Genomic DNA, 23,248 nt, shown 5'->3' with positions numbered 1-23,248 from the left:
CTCCCTCCATCCCCTGATTTCTCGTTTTCTCTCTATCATAGGCCTCACCAACACTCCAGGGAAATTCGCCTCCATTTTCAGCTTCGTATGACTTCAGGACAGACAGACACCAGTCATCTTCCACTTCATAGCGGCTATAAACAGAGGCTACGGAGACAAATTTATTTATTTATTTATTTTTGTATGCCATCTTTCTCCCAGAAAGGGACCCAAGGTGGCTCACAAACAAAAATATGTTAAAGACATATTACAATTAAAGAATTTAAAAAAGCAAACAGGGTGAGTGTGTGTCTCAGGGTCTCAATTTCAGTAAGCTGCAGAGATCAGCTGAGATCATCCATTGTTGCATTGCGGTGCAAACAGCCACCAGTGCAGTTACATTTTGTTTGCATTGTGCAATCCCTGTTCTTGACACGACTGTAGCACAATGTATAGGGATCTCTACTAAATGCACCTGGTTGACACCCCACAGCACAATTGCAATGTGCAATATGGCACACATTGGTATGTGTTCCATGCTGGGCCTCTACATTCTGCAGTGAGGCCTCAGATCCTATTATGAAAGCAGCAGAGGTCCACTGCAGACTAGATACACTCGCCAAGTGTTTATCAGTAGATGTTGCAGATGCCAAGCTCCATTTCAATCTCTGCTGTTGCACATAGCCAATAAAAGTACTCTGTATGCATATCATAATGTAGGCTTCCACATAGCACTAAGAAGGTGCTAGCCATTAGGTGTTGCTCTGGTAGCCAGCAGCAAGTTACCTCAAGTATAGCTGTCGTTGTGATGCACCTAAGCATTCTGGCTCATTTTTGAAGAATTTTTCACAATTTTATCACATGTGCTATTGGTTCTGGTTCAGTTGCCTCACTCTCACATCTCAAATTATTTATTAAACCATTTATAGCCCACCCTTTTCATGGGAGCTAGGTACAGCAAGCTTTAAAATAAATTTAAAATAGAATAATAGCATATTAATTAGACAAGACCCATTTATTTGTCTTTTTGGAAGTATAGGGTATCTGCAAGATTGTTGCAGATACCTTGCAACAGTCTTGCAAATACAGCATATAACAAAGATAAAGCAAAGAAGAGCAAAACCTAGAGATGTGAAGGCCCAGGAAAAAAAAATCTGACCCCCCCTCATTCCCCCCCCCTGAATCATGCTAAAATAAAACATTCCATAATTGATTTTCTTCCTTTTTTTCCCCATTTGTTTTCTGCTTTTTCCATTTTTTCCCTTTTTTTTCCTGGGGCCTTCACATCTCTAGAAGAACCACAGTGAGCTCAGTGGAGGAAAGGTGGGACATAAATATAATAAATATATTTTAAAAAACAAATCTACTTGTTTTCTATCAGTGGTATGTCAAAATTACAGCCAATTGTTTTTTAACTAACATATTACCATAGCTGTCATCACTGAGACAGACATAGGGACTATTGTTTCACAACTTACTTTCCTCCATAGGTGTAGAAGCTTCTAGCCATTCCCGTACAACTCGTACACCCTCTTCTCCCATAACTTTGGGATACCTGGATTAAGGAAAAGCTAGTTAAAACAGAGTCTGAACTCTTCTGGTCACTACCTTAACCTACTAAGTTTTTGAGTTAGTCTAGATGATAGTACAGACACTGACCCACCCTTTCACCAATATAAGCCAGGTAACACCCAAATGTGTCCCACTGGAACTGGGTTCTAAAATGCCCATTCAAGGTACTTTAATCAAAAGATCTGTGGTCAGAACTAAGATGTTGCCATATCTCTACAGAGTTGCAATCAAAATTTTATCTTCTATCTCCTTGACTTTGCCCAGCCAACCTTTTGCTGAGTTCCTTTACCTCCATTCAAGACGAATCCCAAATTTAAAAATTCATAATACATTAAATAAATGTAATAAAGTGTATCAAATGATTTCAATCTACAGCAATTTTTTGGTCAAGGTAAGAACTTTAATACAAGTCTTCTTTAAACATTTACTTTAACTAAATACTATTAACTAAAGAAACAGATCTGTTTTTAGATTGCGTACACACGCATGCACACACAAAACCCTGACATCATAATGGAAATTTCAATACATATAATCTCTGAACATTTTTGTTCTTGTTTCAAAGTGATAGTTTTCTTTTCTGGAAATAGATAAGAGAGGTCTCCATGCTAAACTGTATATAACGATTTGTTTTAGAAAAAATAAAAATGACCACTTTAAAGCCACTTTGGTTTATTAACATACTTCTGAATTTAAGGTCTGACTTCTAAACCAATCTCATTGTTACTGCTGAAAGCACAGCAGTATTACAACAGAACTGAAATTTATAGTTCGTTAGAAGTAGTAATGGATGGCTATCAAATCCACATTTCGCTGGACATGGTTGAAATATTCACAGTTTCAAATTAACTGAAAGTGATTCCAGTTCATCTGAACTCAGCTTCTTTATATTAAAGCCAAGATATCACATGCAGGATCATTTCAATCTGTTTTGCTGTTCACTGCCATAACATGATGTAAATGACATGGATGAAGCAAAAGCTTCTGTTTCCTTTGTAAGAAAACAGGATGCGTTGTGCACCTTACATCTATTCTTGACTTATAATGGTAAACTTTTGTTTTGTATATAGAAAGCACCAAATGTCTCAAAATGTCCAAAAGATTACTTCTTCCTCTGTAAACCTGCTTATTAGTGTTCATAATCTGATTTGTTCTTACAGATTCCATCAACTCGAGGAGAAGGTTGGAGGGATACTGGAGTCAGGGCTTTCTCTCTCTCTCTCTCTCTCTCTCTCTCTGTGTGTGTGTGTGTGTGTGTGTGTGTGTGTGTGCATGTGTGCCTTCAAGTTGCCTGTTGACTTTTGGAGACCCCATGAATTTCATAGGTTATCTTAGGCAATGAATACTTAGAAGTGGTTTTGCTACTTCATTCCTCTGAAATATAGCTTACAGGGCCTTGTATTCACTGGCAGTCACCCACCTAAGCCTTAACCAGTGCTGACCCTGCTTAGCTTCCAAGGTCAACCAGTATCTGGTGCCTTTAGGGTATTTAGGCTCTATGGCATTCTGTGTAATGGCACCCCAATCATGCAGATGGCTCCCTACAGAGGTTAGATAAGCATCTTCCTTATTTCCCATTGTTCCACTGAGGCTTTAAGTCAGGGATGAGAATCATGTGGTTTTCCAGGTGTTGCCCAGTTCCCCTGACTTTTGATCAACCCAGCATTTCTCATCATTGACGATGATGCCATAGGAATTTTGGGGCTAATAATCCAACAATATCTGGAAGGATGTAGGCTTCCCACTTGTGCTGTAAATAGTTAATGTCACCCTGATTTTGTTGTTACTTTCTGGTTCTGTTTGTTTATTTCCATTAGGTTTCTGTCTGATGCTGATGATGGATATATTTTAAATTCCTTTTAAATAGTTTTTAAAAAACACCCAAAAACTGTACTTTGCCTAAAGCATTTGCTGAGTGGAGGAGTGATTCATAAATATGTTAAAGCAATAATACTATGAATAATTCACTCACCGGTGCTGTAGCAATTTCAGAAGCAAGTCATTCCCTCTATTGGACATTATATCTTCAGGAACCCTTGAAATGCAGGAGAGGACAGAGTTAAAGCCATGTTGCTATATGCATTCTGTCAGACACAAGAGCTTCCCTGGGATCCCTCCTCTCATGCACAACTATTATACAAAAGACACAGACTTTACATTCTGATTATCTCACCTTTAAGGGACCATCCAGAACAGATGCATCTTTGCAATGCAGGCTGGGCAATCAAAATATTTTTCTCAAATGACATTCTACTCACGTTGTGGTGATGATCTCATCTTTGGTTCTGCGCACCAGCAACACGGGCCCCTGGTATCTGGATAGGAGACAACATTAAGCCGTGTGGTTGGCCTGAGGGCAAATGGCTCTTTGCTACTGATAAAACACATTTGCATCCATGAAGTTCTGGATGGCAGACTGGCTAGAAACCATAATTAAGTTGCACGGCAATTCCATGAAGGAAGTGCAAATAAGAGTAAATATCCACCACAGCTAGACATCTGCCTAGTATGGATGTCTCTCCCCATAAAAGCTGAGATATGCCTGAATCTGTCATTCTGATCTAATATTTGCTGCATAAATAATGCAGTTTGTCACTGCTTTAAGTGCCATAGCTCAAAGCTGTGGATTTTTGGGATTTGTAGTTTTGTGAGATATTTAGCCTTCTATCAGAGCACTTTGGTGTCACAGAAAACTACAAATCCAAGATTCCACAGAGGATGGAGCCAAGGCAGTTCAAGTGGTGTCAAACTGCATTATTTCTGCAGTGCAGATTAGACTTCTATCATTTGCACAAACCCCAATTAAGCCAGGATGTCTCTGATGAACTTATTTGCAAAACTTGGAAACAACATTATCAGCTTCAGAATAAGAAAGCAATATAAACTAGCGTCAAATCATGGTTTAAGACCCTGGATTGTTCAGAAGCTGGTAACTATATGTTTCCTGTTTTATCTAACCAAGGAAACTGAGTTTAATTGGGAGACCTAATGGTTTAGTTGTGGTAAGCAACTGGGTGTAGTGGCAAAAGACACATACGTATGTTGGCTGAATAAGTAGCAATACTGTTGTCCAAATGTAGCTGAGTTTGTTTAATTTAAAATAAATCTGCTAAGAGGATTGCTCATTTACTCTCTCTGGAAGGTTCAGGCTGGGTTCCAATAAAAAAGTTTAGAATGTTGCTGTATATGCAAACAGTAACTGAGGAAAATGGCCAAATCTTGTATCTAAATGCACATGCTGTCTGGCACTTTCCTCAGCATGCACAGCCTTTACTTGGAAGAGGACCACATTTTGAGTCTCCGATGACTCAGACAGAAAACATAAATAACTATAAGTATTACCTACCAAAGCCGAGCTATTGTTGGATTGCAATTCCCACCATCCTTCTTTACAGGCTAGGGTTTGCTGCTGGGATCTGCAGTCCATGAACATACATTGCCTACCACCCGGCTAGAGACGGGAGAACTTCCAGTAGAAAAGAAGGAATTTAATCTGAATGGGGGAGGTCTCTCGCACTCCTCATTCTTTATAGAATCCAGTATAGAGGTGCCAAATAGCAAAGCCTGAGAGGACTGCTATGCTGTTTACATGTGTGCATATGGTGGTAGGGTTGGCTGTTTTGGGGTGGGGTGCTTTCCGCAGCAGCATTGTAAAGCTCTGTGGAGGGATTCTTGATGTTTCTGAGCTGTTTTTTCAAAAGGTGACTTGGGGAAGGGGACACAGGGAGATAACTAAGGGCCATACCATTCCCACACTTCAGAGTACACAGTGGGAAATGTGTGGCTTTCCAAATACTGCTTATCCCCACTTCTATAAGCTGCATTGAGCATGGCCCATACTAAGAAATGATGGGAGCTGGGGCCCAACAACTGCCAGTGGGACATAGGCTCCCTGTTTCTGAAACACATTATAGAAACTATCTAATGCCAGCTCATCCTTTCTTGCTACTTTTATTAGCTTGGCCTTGATCCAAAGACCAAAATGTACAGCAATTCTCTACTCTGAAATTAATCAGACCTCACCGAAGCCCTATTTCCAAAATTGTATCACAAGGTATTCTTGGTGAAATGTTTCCAAATTGTGATTAAAATGTGAAATGTTGCAGACCGCCTTTGTTCCATTTCCTTCTTTCTTGTCATATACACCAGGCAAAAGTCTCCAAAAGAGCTGGAGACTCTGCCCACTTTTCAAATTGAGTGGGTCTTCCTAGGCTACAGAGGGAGAAGAGCAGTCAAGGTTAGCTCCACTGTGCCAGGCCTTAACTGGTGCTAAACCTCTTTCCACTTCTCCCTCCTTAGCCCTTCACTTAGGCTGAATCTGCACTACAGAAACAATGCAACTTGACACTGCTTTAATTTCCATGGTTAAATGCTATGGAACTCTGATATTTCATTTGTAGTTTTGTGAGATATGTAGCCTTCTCTGTCAGAGCGCTCTAGTGCCCAACAAACTGGAAATCCCAGGATTTCATAGGATGGAACCATGGTAGTTAAAGTGGTTTCCCACAGCAATCTGACAGAGAAGGCTAAATATTTCTCAAAATTACAAATCCAAGAACTCCATAACAATAAGCCATGGCATTTAAAGTGGCGTCAAACTGCTTTATTTCTGCAGTGCAGATGCAGCTTCACATTGTAAATCTGTGGGTAGGGATGGTTAAATTAACAATTTATAAGATACTCTTTGAGCCTTTTTGCCTAAAGGACCAGGCATAAATGATTCCAATAGAGAGAGATAGAGACAGAGAGACTGCCAGAGTCAATCTGTCATGCTCCATGTCTACCTGTCACTAATATTTATTTAAACAAAGGAAACGAAAAGTCAATCTTGCTAATTTAAAAGATTAGCTGTTGAAATGCTTGTGACTTTCTTCTTATTCTTGCAAATGCCCTTCACTGCTTTGCAATTCTCCTAGCTACCTACCTGCAAAGCTGTTCTCCGTTGTTCAGGTTCAGATGTTGTCTCACTGTTCGGGTGACCAAGCCCCCTGCAGAAAGAAGGGAAGATGTTATATTATAAGCCTTGACCTCCAGTAGATGTACGTCTAACTGAAGCTCAACTCACACATCATAAGAACAATCACCCTCTCAAGAGGCAACTACACTGTAGAAATAATGCAGCTTGGCACCACTTTAACTGCCATGGCTCCATCCTACAGAATCCTGGTTTTTGTAGTTTTACAAGGCACCAGCTCTCTTTGGCAGAGAAGGCTAAAGACCTTGTAAAACTATAAATCCCAGGATTCCATAGGATGGAGCTATAACACTTACAGTGGTGTCAAACCTCATTATTTCTACAGTGTATATTCACCCTCAAACTCCATAACAACATGTGTTTTTTTCCCCAAATAAAGTGTTGGGAAACAGATATGGGAAAAGGGCTGGCCACTGGGGAAAGCAGTAGACACTAACTGGTCAATCAGGACAAGAGATTACTGTGATTTATTTGGCTCATCAGTTGATTTGGATTAGAGAGTCAAGTTGCAAGTGAATGGAAGACAATGGTGGAGAATTCTGCCTAGCCTAGTTTGGAAATACATTAATGGTAAGGGTTGCAAAGAACATGTTGTTATGTGCCTTCAAGTTCTTTCCGACATATAGAAAACCAATTCTCTAACCCTCTGACAGCTGTCCAATACCGTTGTGTGTGTGTTCAAGCCATTTCCAACTTATGATGACACCTAAAGTGGTTTTCTTAGCAAGATTTGTTCAGAGGGGATTTGCCACTGCCTTCCCAGGAGGTTGAGAGCATGTGATTTGCCCAAGGTAGCCCAATCCTAACTGTAAAGGCCCAGCAGTAAAGGACTGGGGATCATGGTTCAGTTTCAGAATGGATGCTTTTTTTACACTCCACTATTTCTACCTTATGAATACTGTGAGTTTGAGATGGTTCAAACACAAAGAAATGTTCAACCTGTACATATGTAAGCAAGCAACTAGGAAGTATACCATATGCCCTCAAGTGTTATCCCTTTCAAACAAAAAAGTCTGTTTACAACCAACAATGTCTCCCTCAGCCCTCCACGTACAAGGAAAAAGTGAAAAAAAAAATCAAAAACAAAACTCTCAGCAAGAACCTGGAGAATTACAGTTAGCTGCCTCATAAGTTAAACCAGTAGGCAACTTTCACCTATGTTTACAACCCCCAAAATCTCTCACAGCTGGGTATGATGGTTAGGGATGATGGGAGTTTCAAGCCAAAAATGCCTACAGGGTCACAGTTGACCTCATGGGTTGAATTATGAGAAGACAAAAATGGAAGCCTGAGCTAAATCTTTTGGTCAATATAATGAGGAAGCAGGAAAGGGGATTTATCCTAGTAGAATGATATCTAGGATACATTGAACACATTTGTGGTTAAATGGTAAAATGGAAGTTGACAGGACAAGCAGAAAAATAGCTTCTCCTTCCCCTTAATCCTGAGCTGACAGGACACACTGTGATTAAAAACCAACAAGGGCTGAGAAAAATCTCATAGCAAAATGTCCTTATGAGACTAAGTCTTCTAAACCATAAAAGGAGGACTATTCCTATGAGGGTCTGCTAGTGGAATAGGAAATTACAGTCATTGTTAATAGAAAGTCTCTATTTCAAATCTATGGATACACTTCAAACGTCTGCTACAGCATTTTCTCTCTCTCTCTCTCTCTCTCTCTCTCTCTCTGTGTGTGTGTGTGTGTCTGTGTGTGGTGTGCCTTCAAGTTATTTCCAACTTCTAGTGACTTTAAGGCATGGGGTTTTCTTGGCAAGATTTGGTCAGAGGACGTTTGCCATTTCTTTCCCCTGAGGCTGAGAGCATATGACTTGCCCAAGGTCACCCAGCTGAATGAGAATTGAACCCTGGTCTCCATAGTTGTAATCTAACACTCAAACCACTACACCATGCTGGCTCTGCTTTATTTATACTGTGAGTCAGAAATGGTTTGAAAATTTCATTTAAAAATGTGCTATATATCAATGAATAACTCTCTCATGGGTTGCATCATTCAGGATGCTGGGTATTTTTAAAGAGAGTGTAAATCATTTGACCATTAAAGGGATGCATATTTTTGTTCCTTCCCCTTACTCCAGCTTTCCGGCATGACCTTGAGGGCAAGAGGAACGAGGTCATCAAAGGAGGCATCCAGAATAAGGGCACTGATGTCTGGGTATGACATGGCTGCCCAAGTGGCTGTGGAGAAGAAAAAAGAAAAGGGGAGAAAAGATGTTACTAGAAGCAATTTTAACAAGTTGGAAAGAGAAGAGGCATCTAGGAAGCAGAAAACTGCCTGTCACCTGATGCTGCTCAGCCACCTCAAAGGTCCCATCCCAAGCTGAGCTTTCTCACTTCCAAAAGTTGCATCGTTCCAAGCAATAAAATCCAACCCTTCATAGTTTGTGATTGGCTAAAAAAACATGGTTTGTGGAGACTTCTACAAACCACAACCTGTGTTTCTGCTATGCCAGTGTCTGTCCCGACTTCCAAATATGTAGTTTCAGCAATAAAGCGCTTAGTATCCTTCAATAAGAACTTCTCTAACAGTGGATATACCTAGTTTTATGTATCACCGACTATAAATCACTGCCATGTACTCTCCTGCTCTCGCTCATCACTGCCAAACTCTCTCTCTCTTACTTCTACCACATCCACAAACTGCGAGGTTCTTATGTATTTGTTACATTTGTCTGACCAATGATCTCAAGATAACATACATGGTTGTCACTCTCCCTCACAACAATCACAGAATTAAAGACATATATATTCCTGTAAAATATGTCACAGTGAAAGAGACTGGCACAAGATGACCTTTTTATGGCTTATTAGAGACTTGAATCTGGATCTCCCAAAACTATTAAACCACACTGGCACCATGCTGCACTGATGCCATGCTTCGTACCTGTAAAGCCTCCAATGGACCAGGCATAGAGGATGATGTCCTCAGGAAGAAAGCCCAAGTGATGGATGGCATACTGTATCACCACATCCATGGCATTGGCCTCATTCTGTGGCAGTGGAACTCCCTGGGGCAGGAGGAAGAAAGTGGTTAGTGTACAAAAAGACTGGGAGCAAAGACTCTTGGAAGAAGATGAGGGATAGATAACATCTTGAAGGAAGAATCTTGTCCTCTTTTTTTACACGAATTCTCTTCCTGGGTGTAATTTCAACGTCTTATGAGCCTAAACATCCTAAGGCAGTGGTACTCAACCTTTTTACCCTTGGTTCCTCACTTTACAATCTACATGCTGACGTCGTGCTCCTCCACCAACTCGACATAGTATATGAATAAATATATTTTGTTCTTTAGTGTGTGTACAGTTGTCCCTCCTGATTTGCGGGGGATCTGTTCCAGACGCCCCCCGTGAATCTGAAAAAACACCAATACTAGAGTTGCCATTGATTTTAATGGCGGCGAGCTTCCACACGTGCACTATTTTGTCCCTCCCCACCTGCTGTCAGTGAACAGGCAACATCGCAGACTTGAAGTCCGCAAATCGGGAGGGACGATTGTATTTTCATTTGCACATTCATGGATATTCGTATTTTAACGTTTTATGAAGAAATAACATCATTCAAATTAAAACAGCTTTATTTAAGTAAATTCAATATTTAATTCAACACATGTGTAAATTTTGCACATTAAAAAGTTTGAGAAAAGGAGGAAGAGGAAGGATCAGGGCCTCCAAGCATCTCTTGAGCAACTCTCATGATTCCCCCACAGTGATCCTGCCCCACCATTTGAGAACCACTGCGCTATGGGTACCAGGTTCCATCTGAACTTGGCAGCTATTATTATTATTATTATTAACCTTTATTTATAAAGCACTGTAAATTTACACAGCCCTGCTTAGTACTTGGATGGGAGACTGCCAATGAACCCCAGGTACTGTAGGCTATATTTCAGAGGCAGGAACTGGTAAAACCACTTATGAGGATTCCTTGCCTAAGAGAATCCTATGAAAAAATTCATGGGGTTGCCATAAGTCAATAGGTGACTTGAAGGCATACACACACACATACAATTTTGCAGACCAGGTCTTGTTAAGCAGAGATCTGCCATCACTATATTGTTACTGGATTCTCGGCTATGAAACTCAATAACTACAGTTGGCCTTCCACATTTGCAGCTTTGAGTTTTGCAGATTTGATTATTTGCAGTTTTGATTATGTTCTCTCTAGGAAACTTTAGGTCCTTGAGCACAACTCTACCAGAAGCTGACCATACAGTTGTGCTGGAGAACCTAGATGTTCCTAGAGAAAATACTTCTCTAGGCATCTGTAGGTTGTCCAGTACAATTCTATGATTAATGTCTGACAGATGTTAACCACAGAGTTGCACTAGATAACCTGAAGATTCCTAGAGAGGTGTTCTCTCAGCTAAAAAGAATATTTTTTTTTATTTGCTGTTTTTCCACATTCATGGGGGTCCTTCACCTCTAACTCCAGCGAATGTGGAGGGACCACTGTATAGATGACTTACCTCCCTAACACTTTGGGATCTCTTGAAAAGAGGAGTCAAGACAGCACTATATGCTCCAGCTGCTGCAGTAAAAAACAGCATTTCCCACAGCATGTGTTAAATAATAAACAGCACTGCCCTTGGTTGAAAGGAAAACATAGAGATGATTTGTACAATGCTGTATTAGGTCAAAGTCTCTTCCTTCCTCTCCGTGCTTTTATTGAACACAGAATAGGAAGCAATGCAGTTATTAGAAACACCAGATTTCATTTTACAAGATTTGGAGTTTTGTGCCTTTGAACAATGTGATGTTTATCACCTGCCCTCTGTTAGCACACGAGGATTTGTAAGAAAGCAAATATCCCTGGCATTCCAAATATAGACCAAGTATTTATTTTGTTTAGGCAGCAGTTTTGCTTATCAGCATGTACCACGTGGAGTATGAGACATTGTAGGTAAAAGAAGCATCTTCAGCAATGGGGAAAACTTGACACAGCAGCAATAGGCTCTAAATTTCCTAGTTGTTAGCCATTCCATCAGTTTATAGAGCAGAGGGGGAGAAAAAACCCTTTACTACTACTGAGAAATAAGATGCCTTTAGCTCTACTTAATGACTTCTACCAGATGTCCAAAATTAATATGAATTAAAGTCTTCGTATAGCTCACCGTGCTGCCTGCAAATCCAGGGTGATTCCATCCTAGCACAGAATATCCAGCTGCAAGAAAGAAAGAAAGAAAGAAAGAAAGAAAGAAAGAAGAATTGGAAGAGAAGGGATAGGTTAATACACAGCATAGGTTCAGGAATGATTTGGCCAGCTGCATCCTTTTTCATAATCTCATTCAGATCTAATACAAAAAGAAATGGTTAGGTACAAAGGGACGATTCACACCATTTCTATCCCAGAAAAATCCTTGATATTTCCAGCAACAAAAATAGGATACCTATTGCAGACATGTGTGAAGTGAGGCTTGAGGAAACATGCTGTTGGAAATCCCTTTTCTATGGATATTACAAATGGCACAGTGGCACATTCTGAAGTGTGGGTGCTCATCATGATGGTGCATACAGCACATTTCTTCACTGATCCCCATTCAAGACAAGTCCATCCCCAAAATACTTTGCATGGGGAGTCTAAACATGCTGCCAGTTGTGTTGATCCACATCAGCAAATCAGTTCTAGCAATTTTCATCATCACCAGGAACAGGTCTTTTGTATAGTTAATGGGTCTTAATTTTTCATTTGAGGCCAGGATATCCAGAAACACTGTGGATTACAACAGGCATAGCTCATATATCACTGAGAAAATCCATTTCTCATCCTACTCTGCCCACAACTACTATGAGGGCTGAAGCTAAGTTTAGAGGGAAATAGGAGAGCATCAGATCGCATAACCTGTGCTAATCAGTCACAGCACTTTGACTTTACTTCAATTCCCATCAGCAGTAGTTAGGATAGTCCAAATTATTATTATTAGTAAATGGTGAGGGATGCTGCATGTTGCAGTCCAACAACACTGGGAGTGCTGCTCTTACCCTACTCCTGCTGCAAGCCCTGTTTCCACTACACTACTGGTTATATCAAGGAAAATTGGAGGGAGACCCCTTCAGCTTCAGTGCTGGAAAACTCAACAGTAACTCACTTTGCCACCAGCCATAAACTCTGCAAAGGCACAATCTTGCAGTTTTTATTTGCAGCCTGGTAAAGCCATCTCTCTCTGGTTAAAAAAGGATGGTTTGTTCTTGCAGTGCTGCCTCTAACATCAATCAACAAAGAACAGTTGTTTATCATCTCAGATTGAAGGGGGCCAGCTGGATGGAAGACAAGTCTGTAGCAGAGCAGAGGGAAAAGCGAGTTCACCTCACTCACTGACACAAGTATCAGTGCTTGTATTACTGTACCCCAAGATAAAGCACAGCTTGGGATCAGTGGGATCCACTGATGACAAAGCACTCCACTTCCTGGCAAATTCCCAGATAAGACACTTGGGAAAGGGGGGGGGGGGGGGGGGGGGGGACTGATAGGGAAGCTTCACTGAAACACTTTTAAAAAATCCCTGATTCAATCTCAGCTAGAGCAAACCAAGTCTGAACTCATATTACAAGTGAAGATGGCTCAACTGAGGCCCTGTCTGCATGGGCCAAATACAATGGCTGCCCCGCTGTTCCTTTAGCAGGGAGACTGGATGACACGCAGCCCAAAATCCAGTTCTCAGGCAAGAAGACAACAACCAGCCCACTGAGCATCAAAACATGGTTTTGATGCTCAGATTTTAAAAACTCACCAGTTGCTCTGGATCTTCTGGGAAGATCTGAAGCCCTCCATTCTGATGCTGGGCAGCTGTTTGAAATGCACCCCACTGTACAGCTCAGTACGTCTGCTGTTACCGCCGGTCGCTTGGTCTGAGGCCAGAACAAAGTATTTAACCATACGTCTGTTGCTGGGCACTTTGTTCTGACTTCAGAGTAAAACAAACTGTGATGGAGGTGGATGTGCTGAGTGGCTTAGTGGGATATATGTGTATTCAGTTGCCTTGTGTTAGAACAGAGGGCTTTGCAACAGGGGAGGACTGAGGCAGCTCCAGAGGCAGGATAACTGGCTCCTATGGTCAGTGCAGATAGGGCCTGAGTCTGTTGTACTTTGGAGAAGACATGCCTCATGAGAAAAGACAATAATGCTTGGTAAGGTAGAAGGCAGTAGGAGGTGGGAGACTGCACTACAGGTGGGCTGATTTAATCAAGGAGGCTACAGCCCTGAGTTTGCAAGAACTGAGCAGGACTGTTGATATCCCGCAACCATACATGGGGCTGACATACGTCAAGATCGACTTGATGGTAAACAACAATAATACACAGTATGTAAACCAAGTTGGACTGAGAAAGTAGAATGGATTAATCTAAAAATACATTCTCCCCTAGAAAACAGTATAATGGAATGTTCCAGTGGTACTTTTTATTATGAAGCAAACATTTAAAAAGAAAATAAATTCAAGAGATGACTCATACCATCCAAGGGGGTGGAGAGGCAGCCAACTTCATAGAAGCCTGCATTTCCTTCACAACAGATCACCTACAGAAACAAATGCGGGAAAGCAATCACTTTGAAAGCCAGCAAGAGATTGCACAGCAACAAATCAGAATCCAGATAATCTTCCTTTGTTTCCGTCTGATGTGCAGTATTGTGGGCAGGTTTGCTACTTCTTTGCTGCTATGGATTTGGCTTGGAAAAACTATGCTGGAGGTTTCTGGGAGATGTGGGGGCCTAACAAATCATTTTTCCAAACTCTATGATACACACACAATAAACTCCCCCTTTCCCCTCAAAGAGCACAGAGGAATACACATAAGGAGTATCCAGCATTATCCTTACAACAATCTTGGTACTGTCAGACTCAGAGAAAGGTAGCTTATAAATATTTTAATAAAAACAAGTTCAGCCCAGGGTCATCCAGTGAGCTTTGGAAGATTTGAATCTAGGTTACCCTACACTGCCTTTGACAACCTATCCATTACAGTCTAACTTAAAGGTAGAATTCAAAGCCACAGCTGTGTTAAGTTTGCAATATCAAGATGCAAAGGGACCTTTGAGACTAACTGTACAAAAGAAGTTGTAGCAGTTGTAACATAAGTTTTCATACACCTGATTTCAAAACACACTGCAGAAATAATCCAGTTTGAGACCCCTTTAATTGCCCTGGCTTAGTGCTAGGGAATTCTGGGAACTGTAGTTTATTGTGGCACTAGAGCTCTCTGACAAAGGCGGCTAAATGCCTCACATACCTACAGTTCCCAGAATTCCCTACCTTTGAGCCAGGGCAGTTAATGCAGTCTCAAACTGGATTATTTCTGCAGTGTGTTTTGGACCCTGGTCTGCTTCCTCAGATGCATGGAGTAAAGTTAACACTTGGCCCCAGGAGTACAGATTCTTGAAATAACCTGCCAAGAAACCCCCGAGATAGGTTTGCCTTAGGGTTTCCGCAAGTCGGAAATGACTTTAAGGCACACAACACAACAACAATAATTTAGTGCCAACTCACCAACTTCTGGCCTTGTCGTTCTGAGGTCTCTCTCCGATCCATGAACATAGTGTCAATTTCATTTCCATCACAAGCCTGCAGCTTTGCTCTTTTCCCATTGCACTATAAGGAGAGACAGAATTAGACTGGTACTGAATTACACTTTTTCTTTGTCCTTTTTTGAGCTTCCTAAATGGCTCAAGGTGAAGCACAGTATAGGAAGAAAAAAGCAGAGAAGTACAACATCTGCATTATTTGGCGATGAAGAAGTTAGAGAAAAATCTGGGAGACAAGACTATTGCATTCTTGGCTAGCATTCACTCACCTCCTCAACCAGCCGGGCCTGTCCTTGAAGCAACATGGGCATGAGGGCCTTCTGTAGAAGATATACCGAGCCTGGATACAGCATGCGCCGTCCAAAAGTATGAGCCACTATGAAGCTACCAAGAAAAGATGGGAAAACAAAAGGCTGGAGTCTTAGCAACACAGGATTATCCTGGCTAACTCCACCCAAGAGACTACCCAACCATGGGTGGAAAATCCAGTTAGTGGCAGATTGCATGGCTCTCACCCCCAGCCATGAACAGAAAGTGAAAATACTGTATATACTCATGTGAATTGTATAATGTATATACTCATGTATACTCATGTGAATCTAGAAATTTTAGTCAAAAAAACTGATGCAAAAACCTGGGGTATCCACAAGTCAATGTAAGTACAGTACTTTTAACTCTTATCAAAAAAGGAACCATTCCCTTCTCTGAGTAGAGTAGCAAAAGATGAGAGCTTAGTCTGTCCTAGGAGAATCTAAAAGATGCAGAGGCCTCCTCTATTCTCTCTGTCACACTGCTGCTTCTGGCCTTTTTCAGTGACTGGGAGGCAAAATAGTGGTGGCAGGAGCTCTTTGGTTTTTCCTTTCAAAGAAGTGCTGACAGAGTATAGGATAGTGGTGCTTCTTTTAGGTTCCGCCAGGATGGACTAAGCTCTCAACTTTTCCAACTCTACTCAAAAAAGGGGATAGCTCCTTTTTTAAAAACAACAACAACAATAACAACAACAATTAATGCTCTAGCCTTTACTTCCTTTTTTAAAAATATAATCATTTAATTTTATTTAAAATCAAGTACAAGTACAAGACTGAACAAGATTAAACATACAAACAAAACCTCTATATATCACAATACAACATGATAAAAACACTATATAACAATAACAAACACGCACATTCCTGTTCATTTTGGATTCTGGAACTTTGTCTGTTTTATGTACTTTTCTCCATTATTCACAGTCAACCCTCCTTATCCACGAACTTTTTATCCATGGATTCAAGCTTCCATGGCTTGAAAATATCCAAAAATGTATAAATTCCAAATAGCAATCCTTGATTTTCCATTTTATATTAGAGACATCATTTTCCTTTTGCATTGTATTTAATGGGATTTGAGCATTTATGGATTTTGTTATCCATGGGGGTCCTGGAACCATACCTCAACTGATAACAAGGGCCCACTGTACTTCCTTTTTGACATGTGTATGTTATTTATTTATTTATTTTTTGCTTCACCTGTGTCTGGTTGCTTCCCTGTATAGACATTTAAACCTGCTGGAATATAGTAAAATTCTTGGGCATTATTTCCGTTTGCTTCCTCCTTTACATCCTTTGTTACATGCTGTTAAGTTTTACCCTTGACTTATCCCATGGGTCATACCAAATTCCATAATTTTTGACCCCCAAACAGGCTCTCCACTACAACTCTAACCCAGGATTTTGAAATTCCACATTTCTGTCAGAATCTGGGATTTTCTGTCATGTGTGTTTGTCTTTATGGGTATTATAGTGAGCACAACATTGTTAGAGTGGAAAGGGAATGATGGGAAGTGTAGTGCTAATGGCATGTAAGGGGGGCTGATTCAAATGGTCTAGTCTTTGAGGCTTGAATTTGCAGATGTGTGTGGGAAAGTTGTCCTATAGTTGCTGAAGAAAAGCAAATAAGGGCGAAGAGCCTAATAAAGCATTGGGGGCTGGGTGGAATAAGCTGCTGTGAAGAGAGAGGGCTAATACCTTTTGGTTGTTAAGCAAATTAAGGAAAGGTCCAAGACGTTTATGGGTGGGGTATTAAGGTTACGGCAATGTTTGTGGATTATGACACTTCTGATTTCACATGTCTCCCTGCTAAATACCTTTGGTATTTTCTGGAATAAGTTGCCTGTTTGCTACACAAAAGTATTGTTCACAGAACTACTGGGGGAGTTAATGCAGTTCTTGACAGTTTCTCACATTGTCTAACCGACAGCAGCTTTCCAGTTGCTCCAGTCAACCAACAGCCTTTCTGTTTCATGTGTGACACCCTCCTCCTTCACAATTCAAGTCACATACAACCTCTCTTTCGCATTCATATAGAATTCCATGAAGTCAACCCACCACCAGCCAAACAGTTCCTAGAGTCAATGCTAAATAGTTAACAGGATTTGTTAGTAACACTTACATCCCACATTAGTTAGGTTACACTTACAGTGGGCCCTTGGTATCTATGGCATAGTAAAATGGTGTCCCTTATATAAAATGGCAATATCAAGGTTTGCTTATCGGAATATTTTCAAGGCATGGATGGTTGAATCTGTGGATAAAAAAAATTTGTGGATCTGGTGGGCTGCATGTACACCCCACTCTTCCTTCAGTGATTTCAAGGAAAGTTACATTGCATTTCTTCTCTCTACTTTGTGCTCACAACAATCCTTTGAGGTAGGTCAAGCCAAGAAAAAGTTACTGGCCAAAAAACACCCAATGAATTTTGTGACTCAGTAATCTCTCAAGTCTAAGTTCAACACAGACCACTGCAGCATACTGGCAACAGTGTCGCTGCAACAAATCTTCCTTGCTAAGACTTGCGTTTCAGGCTGATGTCTAATCAACAAGCATCTTAGATTTTCCTTGCTACTGTATATATCCTTTGGCTGCTGAACAGCCAGCAATTTTTATGTGCCAGCATTTCAAATTCCTTGTCAGCCAACAATCCAGCACTTCTCCTTTTCCATATCCAGCTCTTTTTATGCACAAATTATGCATTAGCTAATTAACAAAAAAGATTTTGAAACAGCAAAGACTTTTAGTATTTAAGGTTTATTCCTAATATACCAAAGTCTGTGCACTACATATAGTGGGACAACCAGAGCTGGGAACATATTTGGCCAACTCTCAGACTCCCACAGCCAGCATGACCACTGGATTATGACTGTGGGATTTTGGGATGTGAAGTCCCCAAAATAACTTTTCAAAGTGTAGCTGCTAATGGTGCACTAACATGTTGGCTTCCCTACTTCCTAACCATTCTTTATGTCAGAGACAGGGACGACGAGGACGTCCAGGTTTTATTGGAGCTCCCATAATCCCTCACCACTAACTATACTAGCTAAGGATGATGGAAGTTGTAACCAAAAACTGGAGGGCCATATGTTCTCTATCCCTGCCCAACATTTTTTTGTTGTCTGCAGGGAGCCAGACTTTTCACCCACCGCTTGCCTCCTCACAAAACAAAAAGCATGGGCAAGAAAGGTACCTTGCAATCTGGCAGGGCAGCTTCTTGATGGCATGCAGGAAGCCATTAACGGCACTTCGGTGCTTTGGTTCTGACCGTAATAGGGGAACATTGCGAGAATCTGACCTGCAGGGATTAGAGACCAGGAGAATGCTCAAAACTATCACACCCAGAAGACAAAAAGCTAGTGTGACAGTCATCTTCAAATACAGGTTAAAGATCCCTTATCTGAAATGTTTGGGTCCAGAAGCATTTTGGAGATGGGATTTTTCTGTATTTTAGTATACAAGTAGTACAGTACATAGCTGTGCTGTATTCACAAGGCTGGAGAGAGATGAGAGGACCTGTGAAATGGCAGAAATACAAATATAGTGCTTGGCACAAATCCACACCTCTTGCCACGTCACAGTTCCTTACATCTTTCTCTAGTCATGTCTCTCTCCAGCCTTGGTTTTGAAATTTGGCGTGAAGATAGGCAATGGCAGTATCAACCAGCAGCTCAATGTCAAAATCAAAACAGATGGGGAAGATGATGATGATTGGGCGGGGTGTGTGTGTGTGTCTCATTTGGAGCTTGCCAGTAACTTTCTTCATGGTGGGGATGTCAGGAAATGGCCATACCAGCACTGTCTGCTGGTGGCGCTTTGAAATGGAGGTATGTTGAGGTGAGGAGGAATGAAGGAGTGCAAGGGCGACCGGGTGCAGGGGAGAGGGAGAGAAAATAAGACCCCCCCACATTATAAAATAAAGCTACATATTATGCTACTTGTGTATTCCAAAATCTAAAGTACTCCAAAATCAAAGTCTTGCATCTTCATGTCAATGCTCAAAAAGCTTTGGATTTTGGAGCACTTCAGATTTCTGAATAAAGGCTCCTCAGTCTCTGTCTGTTTCCTGCTCTTCCAAAGTTTAGGACTGATACCAATGGATGCAAAGTACAATAAAGGAGCTTCCACTTAAATATTAGGAAGAACTTCCTGAGTGTACGAGCTGATTGATAGTAGAATACACTCTGTTGGAGGGTGATGGATTCTCCTTCACTGAAGGTTTTAAAACAGAGATTGGATGTTTAATTCTCAGGGTATTTTAAGATGCAGATTCCTACACTGGCAATGGGCTGGCCCTTGCAGTCCATTCCAGCTCTATGCTTCTCTCTCAGCAGGAGAGTTGTCTACAGTGAAATGGATAGAGAAAGCTCATAAAAAAATAAACACAGTATATGGTCCTTGGAGATAAAAGAAAACACGATCATATTCATTGACTAGAGAACTGTGAAATGTAGGAAAAAGTCAGGGTGGATGGTATGAAATTATGCACACTGACTGGTTATTATTGAAATACCCAACCAGTGCCATTTATATGTGCATTGCTAAAGATGTGAACATGCACAATGGCTGGCCTTTATGCATATTCAAATCACTTCAGCAAGGAAATCTGATACCTACATTTCTTAGAAAGAATTGGCTTAATTATGGAAGGATGGGTGAGGGCAGGCAGTGTGAGAAGAAGGAACTGGACAGTTTAGAAGATAAGGATTCTTATTATTTTTGGCTCCCTACCCACCGGCTTGTAGCCTCGTCCCACCGAAAGTCCACAGGCCAACTCCTAAAGTCAAAATTGTAGCTGGCAAGTTTCTTCTGTAAAGCAAAAAAGGAGAGAAAGTAGAAAACAGATGAATACAACTTCCTGGTCTTTTTTGACCAAGGCAAGAACTGGGGAATGAACAGTCTCAGGCACTGTTGGACTGCAACTCCCATCAGCCCTAGCCAACACAGTCAATAGTGAGGATATTTGGAGCTGCAGTCCAATAATATCTGGAGGGCTATATATATGTTCTGCACCCCTGCTTCCAGGTGGAGGCTATACACAAAATAAACTGTTTAAGCTCACATACAATATTTTCTCCTGGGATCAAAGAAACTCCTAGCAGAGAAAGACAAGTGCAGTACATAGTGTAAGCAAAAACAGTTCAAAAATTGGAAGCCATTCCAAAGCGATAGAAAAGAGCAAGCAGTACATCTTAGGATGCTCTGGATACAATGGATTGGAAAGACACCATAAGCATTACTGATGGCTATAGAGGAGCTGCCTTTTATATTAACTACCCAGAGTACCTGCACCTTGCTGGGGATCTTTCCTAGATCAGGTATACCAGACCTTTTAATTCTATGTTGGATTGTATACTTGGAGTATACAGTATACTATGTATATTGTATACTTAGAGCTGCAGCCACCACCATACATGAACCTTGGCTAATATACATGAGTTTTCAACAAAAAGTTCCTGTTTTGGATTACAATTCCCAGAATCCCTCAGCCAGCCTGGCCACACTAGCTGGGTGTTTCTGGGAGAAGTAGCCTTCCCCAACATAACATTCCAAAACTCTAGCTCAAAGTAGGAGCCAGCTGTTTGGCTAAGAAGCCAATCAGAATGACGCCTAGCAGCAGTAAGCTCCCTTACCTTGTGCTCAGGTGTGCCAAACCGGTGTGCATCCTCGAGGATGGTGATGAACTGGATGTATTGAGGGTTCGTCCAGCGGCCAATACCTGCAGGGAAGAGTCAGAATATCAAGAGACTGAAGACCTAACACAGGCTGTCCCTTCTGCTTGGAACACTTACTCACCTTTAAGCCCACCTCTTTCCATTTCTCAGTCCCCACACTCACAAATCCAGATAGATAGATAGATAGATAGATAGATAGATAGATAGACACTATTTATCTCCCTGCTCACTCACCTATCCCTCCCTTATCACTCTTGCTATCAACATCTTTACTACTCTGTATTAGTTCTCTCTTCTTGGCCCCCTCTGTTGAGGCTTACATTGAAACCTCCTTGTGACAGAGCTGTCATTTATTTACTTACTTATATTATTTTGTAAAGTACATGTATAAATCATGATACTACATCATAAAACAAAACATACAGATCTACCCACCCCAATGCACGCTTGCTTCCAGGGAAGTCATGGCTCCCTGGCTCAGTCAACTGACATTGTACCTTTTGCATCCCAGGAAATACTCACCTCTGAGGCAGGCAATCCCTGCCAGCAAGAGCATTAGGGTCCCAACATAGTGAGAGATAGCAACCACTTTTGACATTGTTAAATACCCTAAAAAGAGAGGATGACAGAGATAGAGTGAGAGGTGATCAGCACAGTACTTTTAAACTCAAAGTCTACTGCACACAGGATGTTTTCCCATTTCCATTCATGAGAAAATTGTACCAAAGGCCGCCCCGACTGGTGCTGTATGCCAATGCATCTGGAAAGTACCAGGTTGGGGAAGAGCTTTTGTGAAACAATGAGAATTCTGAGGAAATATTTATAGGGCTGAAGCTAGCTTTCCAAAAGCTCTGTTACATTTGTCACACAACACTCACAAAGAATTCTTTATTTGGTGCTGTGCTACAGCTGCCTCGTGATGCAAGGCACCACCCTTACCCCCACCCCCAAAGAATAACACACTTCTATGAGACGTTTGGGAGCCAGCATGGTGTAGTGGTTTGAGCATAGGACTATGATTCTGGAGAGCAGGGTTCGAATCTCAGTATGGCCATGTAAACCCACTGGGTGACTTTGGGCAAGTCACACTCTCTCAGCCTCAGGGGAAGGCAATGGCAAATCCCCTCTGATGAAATTTGCCAAGAAAATCCCACAACAGGTTCACCATAAATCAGAAATGACTTGAAGGCACAAAACAACCTAAGAAGCTTACTCTTCTATAAGCTTTATTAACCCCCTTCCTCCACTGAATTCAAGTTGGAGAAAAATTTCCCTTTCTTTGGAAATAAGAACCATCCATACTCAAGGGGTTCCTGTTCTGGCTACTGTATGGAAGGAGAGAAGCTCAGAGGAGGTTTCATAGAGATGTGATGGTCAGCTACCTGGCTGTCATGGAGGGTGAATGCCTCTGAATCAGGACTGGCTGAGAAATCAGAGCAGAAAGTGCTGAGAGAAGGAATGGCTCAAACAATATATCATACAGATGCTATGCACATCCCTTTTGGGCTCAACAGTGACTTTTCTTACAGCACTGTGGCATTTGTCTTGTGTCGCATCTGTTTGATTCAGTAGAGATTTTGAGACTTTCTGTCCTCAATATAAGACTCTCAGGCTGCTGGTATGTCAGGCCCAAGGGTAGATAGGATACAACCTTGTTTTCGTTGTTGTTGTTGCTAACTGCTCTCGATTCAACCCTGACTCATAGCAACCCTGTAGATGATATATCTCCAGAATCCCATCTTCCACTCCTCAGCTCAGATCCTGCATTGTCCCATAACCTCCCTGAATGAGTCCATCCAATTGATGTGCAGTCTTCCTCTCTTTCTGCTACTCCCTACCTTTCCTATCATTATAGTTTTTTTCTAATGAAGCCGGCCTTCTCATGATGCGAACAAAGTATAACAGCCTCACTCTGATCATCTTGGCTTCTAAGGATTTTTCAGGCTTGATCTGTTGAAGGATCCATTTGTTTGTTTTGTCTATGGCATTCTCAGCACTCTTCTCCAGCACTACATCTCAAATGAGCTGATTTTGTTCTAATCTACCTTTTTCACTGTCCAGTTCTCATAACCGTACATGGTGATGGGGAATACAATGGTAGGATGCAATCTATCTCTCCTCAAAATTATTTTTGCAAACTACACCCCTCATGTGTCAGAAAAGACCAGAATTATCATCATAAAGTCCATCTCTCTTCCTCATTTCTT

At 41.3% G+C, this 23,248-nt stretch overlaps 1 protein-coding gene across 2 annotated transcripts in view; it reads right to left on the bottom strand.

Moving 5' to 3' along the window:
* Positions 1–23,248, bottom strand: part of ABHD16A (abhydrolase domain containing 16A, phospholipase) — a 41,509-nt gene that overhangs the window by 3,761 nt on the left and 14,500 nt on the right. For both annotated transcript variants that reach the window (XM_042449248.1, XM_042449249.1), the window contains 15 exons: positions 21,564–21,650; positions 21,000–21,085; positions 20,102–20,175; positions 18,560–18,664; positions 15,328–15,442; positions 15,024–15,125; positions 13,993–14,056; positions 11,655–11,704; positions 9,429–9,552; positions 8,618–8,722; positions 6,476–6,539; positions 3,810–3,866; positions 3,524–3,586; positions 1,458–1,534; positions 49–147 (listed from right to left, as the gene is read on the bottom strand). In XM_042449248.1, the coding sequence (XP_042305182.1) occupies positions 49–147; positions 1,458–1,534; positions 3,524–3,586; positions 3,810–3,866; positions 6,476–6,539; positions 8,618–8,722; positions 9,429–9,552; positions 11,655–11,704; positions 13,993–14,056; positions 15,024–15,125; positions 15,328–15,442; positions 18,560–18,664; positions 20,102–20,175; positions 21,000–21,085; positions 21,564–21,650 (1,272 nt within the window). The remainder of the gene's footprint in view (positions 1–48; positions 148–1,457; positions 1,535–3,523; positions 3,587–3,809; positions 3,867–6,475; positions 6,540–8,617; positions 8,723–9,428; positions 9,553–11,654; positions 11,705–13,992; positions 14,057–15,023; positions 15,126–15,327; positions 15,443–18,559; positions 18,665–20,101; positions 20,176–20,999; positions 21,086–21,563; positions 21,651–23,248) is intronic.

Source organism: Sceloporus undulatus, chromosome 2 (genome assembly GCF_019175285.1).
Source record: "Sceloporus undulatus isolate JIND9_A2432 ecotype Alabama chromosome 2, SceUnd_v1.1, whole genome shotgun sequence".
NCBI lineage: Eukaryota > Metazoa > Chordata > Lepidosauria > Squamata > Phrynosomatidae > Sceloporus > Sceloporus undulatus.
The sequence above is the reverse complement of the archived record's forward strand: the minus strand, read 5'-3'. Positions and strand labels throughout refer to the sequence as shown.